General features: G+C 36.1%; 1 protein-coding gene across 1 annotated transcript in view; it reads left to right on the top strand.

Moving 5' to 3' along the window:
- The window catches only part of SELENOT (selenoprotein T), a 32,457-nt gene extending 22,028 nt beyond the window's left edge, over nt 1-10,429 (top strand). The window contains exons 2-5 of the mRNA XM_007940174.1: nt 5,237-5,347; nt 5,862-5,988; nt 7,828-7,915; nt 10,305-10,429. Coding sequence (XP_007938365.2) covers nt 5,237-5,347; nt 5,862-5,988; nt 7,828-7,915; nt 10,305-10,429 — 451 coding nt within the window. The remainder of the gene's footprint in view (nt 1-5,236; nt 5,348-5,861; nt 5,989-7,827; nt 7,916-10,304) is intronic.
- Nucleotides 10,430-10,637: the final 208 nt, after the last annotated feature.

The raw sequence follows: 10,637 nt of genomic DNA, 5'->3' as shown, positions 1-10,637 counted from the left end.
TTTTATCAACTTCTGCAGTCTGAAATTGACCAAACATGCAATCAAAATGTGTTAATTACCACTGTTTACTAGAATGCAAAAGTTGGAAACAAAGAAGCAACACTAGTAGTTAGAAAATTGGGCCTTGGTGACAGAAATAACACTGGAGAACACGTGATAGAATTTTACAAAACTAATGACTTATTCATTTCAAATACCTTTTTTCAACAACACAAAACGGCAGCTATACACGTGGACTTCCCTGGATGGAGTAGACAGGAATCAGATTGATTACATCTGTGGCAAGAGGTGATGGAAAAGCTCAATATCTTGAGCCCAGACGAGGCCAGGAGCTGATTGTGGAACAGATCATCAACTGCTCATATGCAAGTTCAACTTGAAGTTGAAAACAATTAAAAGAAGTTCACAAGAGCCAAAATATGGTCTTGAATATATCCCTCCTGAATTTAGAGACCATCTAAAGAATAGATTTGATGCATTGAACACCAGTGACTGAAAACCAGAAGAATTGTGGGATGACATTAAGAACATCATCCATGAAGAAAGCAAGAAGTCATTAAAAAGACGAGAAGAGAAGAGAAGACCAAAATGGATGTCTGAGGAGACTCTGAAACTTGCTGCTGAGCGAAAAGTAGCTAAAACAAATGGAAGAAATGACAAGATAAAGATCTGAACAGAAGGTTTCAAAGAGCAGCTCGAGCAGACAAAGCCAATTACTATAAAGAAATGTGCAAAGACCTGGAATTAGAAAACCAAAAGGGAAGAATATGCTTGGCATTTCTCAAGCTAGAAGAACTGAGGAAAAATTTAGGCCTTGAGTTGCAATATTGAAAGATTCTGTGAGGAAAATATTGAATGATGCAGGAAGCATCAAAAGAAGGTGGAAGGAATACACAGAGTCACTGTACAACTGGCCAGTGTTCATCCATTTCAGGAGGTGGCATATGATCAAGAACCAATGGTATTGAAGGAAGAAGTCGAAGTTGCACTGAAGGAATTGGCGAACAAAGCTCCAGGAATTGATAGAATACCCATTGAGATGTTTCAACAAATGATGCCCTGCTGGAGGCACTCACTCAGCTATGGCAAGAGATTTGGTAGACAGCTACCTTGCCAGCTGACTGGAAAAGATCCATATTTGTACCCATTCCAAAGAAAGGTGATCCCACAGAATGTGGAAGCTATCGAACAGTATCATTAATATCGCATTCAAGTAAAATCTTACTGAAGATAATTAAAAAATGGTTGCAGCAGCATATTGACAAAGAACTTCCAGAAATGCAAGCTGATTCAGAAGAGGACATGAAATGAGGGTTATCATTGCTGATGTCAGATGGATCTTGGCTCAAAGCAAAGAATACCAGAAAGATATTTACTTAGTTTGATTGACTATGCAAAAGTATTTGATTGTGTGAATCATAACAAATTGTGGATAACATTGAGAAGAATGAGAATTCCAGAACACTTCATGAGGAACCTGAACATAGACCAGGAGGCTCTTGTTTGAAAAGAACAAGGGGACAATGCATGGTTTAAGATCAAGAAGGGAATGTGTCAGGGTTTTATCCTTTCCCCATACTTATTCAATCTATATACTGAGCAGATAATCCAAGAAGCTGGACTATATGAAGAAGAATGTGGCATCAGGATTGGAGGAAGAATCGTTAACAACCTGCTTAGATGCTGATGACGCAACGTTGGTTGCTGAAAGTGAGGATGACTTGAAGCATTTACTGATGAAGATTGAAGAATACAGTCTGCAGTATGGATTACGTCTCAATATATAAGAAAACAAAAATCATCACAACTGGACCTATAAGCAGCATCACGATAAATGGCGAAAAGATTGAAGTTGTCAAAGACTTCAGATTGCTTGGTTCTACAATTGACGCCAATGGAAGCAGCAGTCAGGACATCAGATGACGTATAGCACTGGGCAAATTTGCAGCAAAGGAGCTCTTTCTAGTGCTGAAGAGCAAAGATTTCTCCATGAAGACTAAAAGGTGCACCTGACATCAGCCATGGTATTTTCAGTCACCTCGTATGCATGTGAGAGCTGGACAGTGAATAAGGATGACAGAAACACTGTTGGATGCTTTTGAGTTGTGGTGTTGGTGATGATTGCTGAAACTACCATGGACTGCTAAAAGAGCTAATAGGTCTGTCCTGGGGGAAGTGCAGCCTAAATGCTCTTTGGAAGCAAGAATAGCCAGACTTCATCTTACATACTGGGATTATGTTGTCAGAAGAGACCATTCACTGGAGAAGGATGTCATGCTTGGTAAGGTGGAGGGCCAATGTGGGAGGGGAAGGCCCTGCATGAGATTTATTGACATGGTGGCAGTGGTGATGGGCTCAAGTATAGCAAGGATCATGGAGCTGGCTCAGGACCTGGGAGTGTTTTTGTTCTGCTGTGCGTAGGGTTTCTATGAGTCAGAGACGACTCAATGAATGACACCTAACAACAATACTCTTTCTGGTCTTCAAGCAGCTTCCGTGTGCATAGTCCCACCCAGTCATCTTGTGGGAATTACAAAGACTTGAAGGGCCATGCTAAATAATTCGTGGCACTACAGGCTTTTTTTTTAGTATTTGCTAAATTTCCTTTCTAGTCATTGGCTCTAGATCATCTAATATGTAAGCAAATTCTTTCAGAAAGTATTATTTGGTATGAAAAATACTTGAAATTGAGCAATTAGGATAGTCAACTCCATATAGCACGATATCTCTGTTGTATTATTACAGAGGGATTTGTAAAGTGTTTGGGACCTTCCATTTAAGATTTCTTTTCAAAGTTTAAGTTTACTTTTTTTTTTTTTTAGCACTTTTAGCCCAGGGCCAGAGGGAACAAACAGGCAGTAGCTATAATGTATTTTTTGTATGTTCGCATATTTATTTGTTGGAAGTACACTGAGGGTTTGATAACTTTACTCTTAGACCCGGGAAGGAAAGAGTAAATTTGAAGGTCTTGGTGTGGTAGCCGAGGTAGAATGATTACCAGGGCCTCAGCATGTGTGCTTTTAATTTAACATTTTGTTCACCTGGATAAAACTAGGCATGTTTCACTTTTAAAAACATCTGTTGGCAGTAGTAATTCATTTATTAAAAAACAAATATTGTCTTGGGGAGGGCAATTATGTAAGAAAAAAAGGTCCTTGATTTTTCTTCACAAGCCTGGAGGCATATATAAGCAGGGAATATGTATAAGTAAATGTCTAAAAATAATGTGACAGTCTTGTAAACTAATACAAAAATGGGAGGTGGCAAATAGGTGTGACAGCTCAAAATATGCAGACATATGTGAGTAGATATTTGCTGCTGGTCAACAAGAATCCAAATCTGTAAAGCTTAATGTTTTCTTTTTGTTTCGATAATTTTATTTTTGTTGTCATTGTTGAGAATATACACAGCAAAACATACACCACTTCAACAATTTCAACATGTACAATTTAATGACATTGATTACATTCTTCAAGTTGTACAACCATTTTCACCTTCCTTTTCTGAGTTGTTCCACCCTTATTAATATAAACTCATTGCTCCTTAAATTTCCATCTGATCTTTCAAGTTGAAGTTGTCACTTCGTTCCCAAATAGATAGATAATAAAAGCACAAAGCTCAAGGCAGACATTCTTTATTAATTAAGCTAAAATATTGTTTGATTTAAGGAGGTCTGGTGGTGTAGTGGTTAAAGTATTTAGTGCCAACTGTAAGATGGGCAGTTCAAACACACTAGCTGCTCAGCAGCAGAAAGATGAGGCCATCTGCTTCCATAAAGATATACAACCTTGGAAACCCTATGGGACAGTTCTACTCTGCCCTATAGGGATGCTGTGAGTCAAAATTGACTTGATAGCAGTGGGTTTTATTGTTAAGTTTTAAGAAGACTTCAGGTTTAAGGTTTAAAAATAAGAGGACAATAGTTTCAGGGGGTTCATCCAGCCTTCATGGCTCTAGAAATGCTAGGTTCCATGAGAATTTGAAATCCTCCTCTAACTTTTTCCCCCTTTTTATCAGGATTCTGCTATCGGATCTTTAGTCAAAATGTTCAGTAATGGTAGCTGGGCATCATCCACTTCGTAAAGTCTTGTGGCAAAGGAGGCAGTTGTTCATGGAGGCAAATAGCCACAAATTCCATTTCCTCCTCCTGTTCCTGACTCTCCTTCTTCCTCTCTTGTCCTAGGTCAATAGAGACCAATTGCTGTGCCATTCTTGGCTCCTTGTAAGTTTTTGAGCCCTGAGGCACTATGCAATGAACTAGGAGGTGGAACAGAAGCACTAAACATGATATTAGGCCATTTAACTGGCATGTCCCATGAAACTCTGACCCTAAACCTAACCTCCAAACTAGGGAACCAAATCCCGTAAGGTATTTGGTTGTACATTAGCAGCTTCAGCAGCTACTCTGTTGTTGTTGTAAATATATCTATCACAGAACTTTTGCCAATTCAGTTTTTTATAAGAGTATAATTTATCAGCAGCCATTATATTAATTGGCTGTGAAATCTTACTCTTAATCTTTGTGATTTTTATCATCACAATAAACTGAAACTCAGTACACCATAAACAATAAGTCTCTTTTTCCCCCTCCTTCCCACCTCTGTTGTTGTTGTTGTTGTTATATGCCATCAAGTCGGCCCCGACTAGTTGCTATATTGGCCTGTTCTTGTCATTTTCTGTAAATGAGGTCATATGGTATTTGTCCTTTTATGATTAATTTGTTTCATTCAGCATAATGTCTTCAAGCTCCATCCATATTGTAGCATGTATCAAGACTTAATTTTTCTTATTGGCCAAGTAGTATTCCATTTTATGTATATACCACATTTTGTTTTATCTAGTCACCCATTGATGGGCATTTAGGTTTTTTCTACCTTTGGCTATTCTGAATAGTGCTGCAGTGAACATTGGTATACATGTATCTCTTTTGAGTCTTTTAGGTATATACCTAGAAGTGTAATTGTTGGATTATATGTTAGCTCTTAATTTTTTGAGGATCCACAAAGCTTAATGTTTTAATGGAAGCATTTACCTGAGAGGGAAGTAACTTAATATGTAAAAATTTAAACTTGTGCTAGACCTCCCTGTACCTGTCATTCAGCTTTAGTCATTAATTTGTGACTGATTTTGAGCAACATTCTTTTTAATCTTGGTAATAATTTTTAGGCTTTGTGTAAGTGCAAAATAAATCTAGATGTGTTCTAAACCACTTAATGGAAACACTTCTTTTCTGCAGTGTTTCCTGAGGTTATAGGCGGGTGTTTGAGGAGTACATGCGGGTTATTAGCCAGCGGTACCCAGACATCCGCATTGAAGGAGAGAATTACCTTCCTCAACCAATATATAGGTAAGTAAATTTCATTAACTTAAAAAGAAATAATTGGAGTTTATAAATTGTGAAGTGGTTGAATTAACTTTCCTTGGTTGGAATAATTTCTTTGTTGGTTATAGTAATATACAGAGAATACTGCCTTGAAAATAAGTTTGTTTTACCAATATAGATGACTTCTTGTGTAAGAAAGGAAAGAGGGGGAGAGTCATTTCACAGATGCCAGTCTTTTCTAAAGACTATTTTCTTATGTACTTTTTATTATAGAAAGAGACCAAGCACTCACAGATCTCTATAGAAAGTCAATGCTATTAAATATAAAACTTTATGAAAAGAATAGGATTTTAAAAGGTTAGCCCTAATTAATTTTGTGGATTAATTATTTTATTGGTTTAAAAGATACTAAACATTGTAGTTAGCAACTTCTAGATTTGGTATCCAGAAAATGTCTATACACATATGAGAATTACTATAATCTTGAAGTAGGTGAGAAATTGTGACTTCTAATGATTTTTCTTTTTTTTTCTGATAGGCACATAGCATCTTTCCTGTCAGTCTTCAAACTAGTATTAATAGGCTTAATAATTGTTGGCAAGGATCCTTTTGCTTTCTTTGGCATGCAAGCTCCTAGCATCTGGCAATGGGGCCAAGAAAATAAGGTATGTAACTTACTAACTTTGATAGCTAGAGATTTTTAGGTTGTTAGTGAAAATGTTTTAATGTATTTGTCTCTTGAATAACTTTACTGAGTCACCTGTTCACATACATTACTTTAGCTTAACCTGTTTTTTCTCCCTGAGCAAGTTGCTTACCCTCCCTGGGTCTTATTTTCCATAATTATGTATTTAAAATGGTTTTATCTTTTTATTATTTTTGGATGGAGAGAGGTAAAGAAGTGATACTTCCAGTAATCTGAGCACAAAATAATGTATTGCCAGATTTTGATTATATAATTTATATTCAAATCCTATCCAGCAAAATAGATAGATAGATAGATAGATAGTATGGGCCTTTTAAACCAACTAAATGGATATTAGTGAGTTTATTCATATTTTAAAAGAAAATTGCTACTAATTTATTCTTGCCCAAACTTTTCTCTTTTGAAAATTATGCCATGGAGATCTGTTTGCTGGATTGCTTGAGAGAATCAATATAAATATATTTAAGAATTGTGTGTTATTTTGTTTTTTATTTGTAGGTTTTTGCTGCAGTATGTATTCTTTCTAGCTTTCTTTTATGTTCATCTGTCTTACTTAAAACGGTCTTTTCTGAAGGGTCTTCCAGCTATCTGAATTGGCTCTAATTTTTATTTCTCTTTGGGACAAGATTGCTTAGATTTCCTTTTCTGAGTATCTCCTTTTGGGGTCTTCTAGCTATCTGGTCTTGCCTTTTGGTTCTAGGCTGAGACTACCTTTAGCAGAATCATCCTACATAGCTTTTCTTTTTTCTTAGGGTGCCATTTATTTCTAATAATAAGCAAAGTTTCTTAACATAAACCTCTTCAGATGCTACCTCTAATTGAAGTGTGTCACTATCCTGTTAATTAACAAAAAGTTGATTTATCAAAGATTGAGAATTAGAGAGCTAGAATACTGATTGATACTGTTGTATGCTACATTTATGAATTCTATTGGTTCCAAATTATCTTTAATGCATTTTCCTTCTATAGACATATGACCATTGTTGATCTCACATATAATGGGAACGTGCTTTGAAAGCTTTAGCTTTTACGATAGTTCTCTGTGTTTGACAAATCGCCCTAAAGAATCATTATAAGTATACTTAAGAATCTTGTACATTTATGTTCTGAAATGCTAGGATAACCACTAAGAAATCAAAGCCCACCTAGCTCAGGTAGGGCAGGGAGAAAGTCCTCATCTTCTGTGGGCATTTTGGTTTATTTTTTGAAACAGTTTCCTATGGCTTGGCATCCTCACTATATCCTACTTTAGTCTGGTGATTTTGTTAAACTAAACTTTTCTGTCCAACAAGGCCATGGAATAAAGATGAAACAGCTTGCTTCATAAAGATTTATAGCCTTGGAAACCCAATGAGGGTCGCTATGAGTTGGAATCAACTCGAAGGCAGTGAGTTTGGTTTTTCGTTTGGTCCAAAAAGGTGCTTCTAGTTTCTTTTGGGAGGGTATAGGTTTGCTTTCAAAAGGTGAATGAATAGACCTTAATTTGCAACTGCTTTCTGTCCTACTTCTTTTCTTAATTTGACTTAAATTGCTTGGAACATGGTTGTATTGAATATTAAAATTAACTTAGCAATGAGATGTCTACATAGAGTTGCTTATTATTGCATCACTAATCTCTTGTGAATTCATACAATATATTATGAAAATGGTAAAGTCAGTCTTTCTGAAGTAGATTTTAAAAGAGCTTTTTGTTAAATAAATATGAGGCTATATATTAAAAAGATTACTGTACCTTAAATTGTATTGTTTTGACTTCAATATGACTTTGCCTGTTGTGCTAAATTACATTCTCTCTTAGGTCTATGCATGTATGATGGTTTTCTTCTTGAGCAACATGATTGAGAACCAGTGTATGTCAACAGGTGCATTTGAGATAACCTTAAATGGTGGGTTCTGGAATAGTTTGCATTTTGTGATACATTCTAAATGATGTATAATTAGCATCAGGCTTTTCTTTTTTTTCATAATAGAAATTTTTTTAATGTTTAGTAAAAGAGAAGTATATTTGAAATAAATTTGCAATTTCAGGAGATAAAAGATTTCAGAAAATTTCAGTTTATTCCCTTGTTTTTACCTGTACTTGAACTTTACATTTTGGAATTCTTTGTGGAGAGTTGATCTTCATATGCTAAATTATATGTAATCCTCATCTATCCTCTGACTTTATAATGATATCTCTATGATGATGATGATTCCTGAATGTATAGCTCTAGTCTACACTGGGCCTGTCTTCTGTGTGCTGTATCCAGGAATCTTAATCATAACCCTTCCCCAGAATAAACTCTTGGTCACCTCTGCTTCCTGCAGTTCCTGTTCACTCCAGTTTGTTCCTCCATCGGCATTTGATAGATAGTGACACCATCACCTGTCTACTCAATTGCCCGTGTCAAAAACCTAGGTAGCATTACTATCTCCATTACTCCCTATCTCTAATGAATTGCTGAATCTACTCATCTTTATTGCCACCACCCTAGTCCAAGCCACAATTACCTTGCTCCTCTGCAATACATTCTCTAAACTGGGAGTTCAGAAATAAGGCTCACGAGCTGAGCACTGTTTTTATGTTTTTTAATGGTTGAAAAAAAATGTTTAAGTGTTTTGTGATACATGAATATTACATAAATTTCAAATTTCACTGTATCTGTTTTCAATTTCATGAGTGGAAAATCTGGAAATAATGTTTTTTCTCTGGTTATATTAGTACCTATATTATGTCCTTGATTTTAGCTCTTAGTTCATAAAGCCTGAAGTATTTACTGTCTGGCCTTTTACAGGAAAATTTACCCACCCTTGTTCTGAACAGTGCAGTGATTTTTTTTTTTTTAATCACAGATTACATCTTGTTACTTGCCTGCCTGAATTTCATAAAATATCTTTGTTTTCAAGATAAAGATCAAAACATTTAATGTGGCCAAAAGGCCCTGAATGATCTAGTCTGCAGCTTGACAAACTATGGCCTATGGGCCAAATCCTTAGCTTCCTGATTTGAAAACATAGTTTTAAAGGAACAAAGCCATGGCCATTTGTTTATATATGCCTGTCTCTGCTTGCAGGCTATAACAGAGTTGAATAGTGGGGACAGAAACTGTATATCTTCAAAACCAAGAATCCTTACTATTTTGGTCCTTTATGGTTTGTCAACCCCTGATCTAGTCCTTGCCCACCTCTCCAACTTCCCTTCTTTTCTGTGTTTTAGCTATGCTGACTTTCTCTTTTAATGTGACAAGCTTTATATGAGCCTTTATTACAGGCATTCACTGGGTTATGAACATCTGACTTACGGACAAACTTCTACTTAAGCAGGGATTTGAACCTATTTGAATCAGTTTTGTCTTCAAAAAACTGACTAGAAGCGAAACAGAAATGGGCTGGAATTTTTACAATTTGTGTGATTCATTACGATATGCAGGAAAAGTTATATGTTGAAGTCCTAGAATGGGAGACTCAGAAGAGACATAATGAGACTGTTTAGGAGCCTGTTGCATGAGGTTGGATTGTTGACAGAACTCTAGAGAGCTGCACATATTCAAAGAGGTTCAGTCGGCTTTCATTGTTGAGCAGGGCACTGCCATCCTTGAACAGGGTGTTGCTGTTAAGTTTCTGCTTACCAGTTGGAACCTCTGCTTTAATATTATGTAAATTTGTCCTTACTTTAAAACAATTGAACCAGCCCCTACTTGTAACAGATTCTTTATCACAGTTACCTTCATTTGCTGCATGGAGAACATTGAAATGTCTTTGAACCTTTTCTTGCTCTAACATGAGGCTAAATAAGAACCATATGCACCTGTTCTGACTGACCTGCAAATTCTGCTTAAGTGCACACTTTGGAGTGGACCTCTTTCTTAACCTGGGTATTCCCTGTATTCCTTCTCTCTAAAAAGTTTTCTGGCTTTTCTCTTTTCAGGAACCCTATACCATTTTGGTAACTTTCCTTTATCTTTTAGCTCTCAATTTAAACGGCATTACTTCTCTGACCAGTCAGTGTCAGAGGCTTGTGTATGTGCTTGCATAGCACCTTAGTGTTTTTTAGTTTTAAGTCTTACTACTTAGCATAATTTTAATTTTGTAGCTATACGTGTAGTTCTTTTTCTATTTCCTATACTAGAATGTAAACTCCATAAAAGCAAGAAAAGTGTTATCTTTTACTCACTTTTGTGTACTTAGCTGTATACATAGACAGTCAATAAATATTTATGGAATGAATATATGTTATAGAATCTTATCTGTGTGTATGTGTGTGTGTGTGGTGGATGGTGCCACTTATTTTTATAGATGTGCCTGTTTGGTCTAAGCTGGAATCTGGTCACCTTCCATCCATGCAACAGCTTGTTCAAATTCTTGACAATGAAATGAAGCTCAATGTGCATATGGATTCAATCCCACATCATCGATCATAGCCCCACTATCAGCACTGGAAACTCTTTTGTAAGTAATTTGAAAATACAGTTATTATGTATGGGTTTCATTTCATTCTCATCACGAATCCACAAGTTACTAGAAATTCTGTGACTTTCCAGCTTAATATTTAACAGATGGGTGTTTTCTTCATTAAAATGTATTAGCAAGTCTAGAACGTTTGGAGCTGCCAAAATAAAAGGAATATTG

Source organism: Orycteropus afer, unplaced genomic scaffold, assembly GCF_000298275.1.
Source record: "Orycteropus afer afer isolate SDZICR_OR568_19922 unplaced genomic scaffold, OryAfe1.0 scaffold00066, whole genome shotgun sequence".
NCBI classification, from domain to species: domain Eukaryota; kingdom Metazoa; phylum Chordata; class Mammalia; order Tubulidentata; family Orycteropodidae; genus Orycteropus; species Orycteropus afer.
This window is presented reverse-complemented; position numbering and strand designations above follow the sequence as displayed.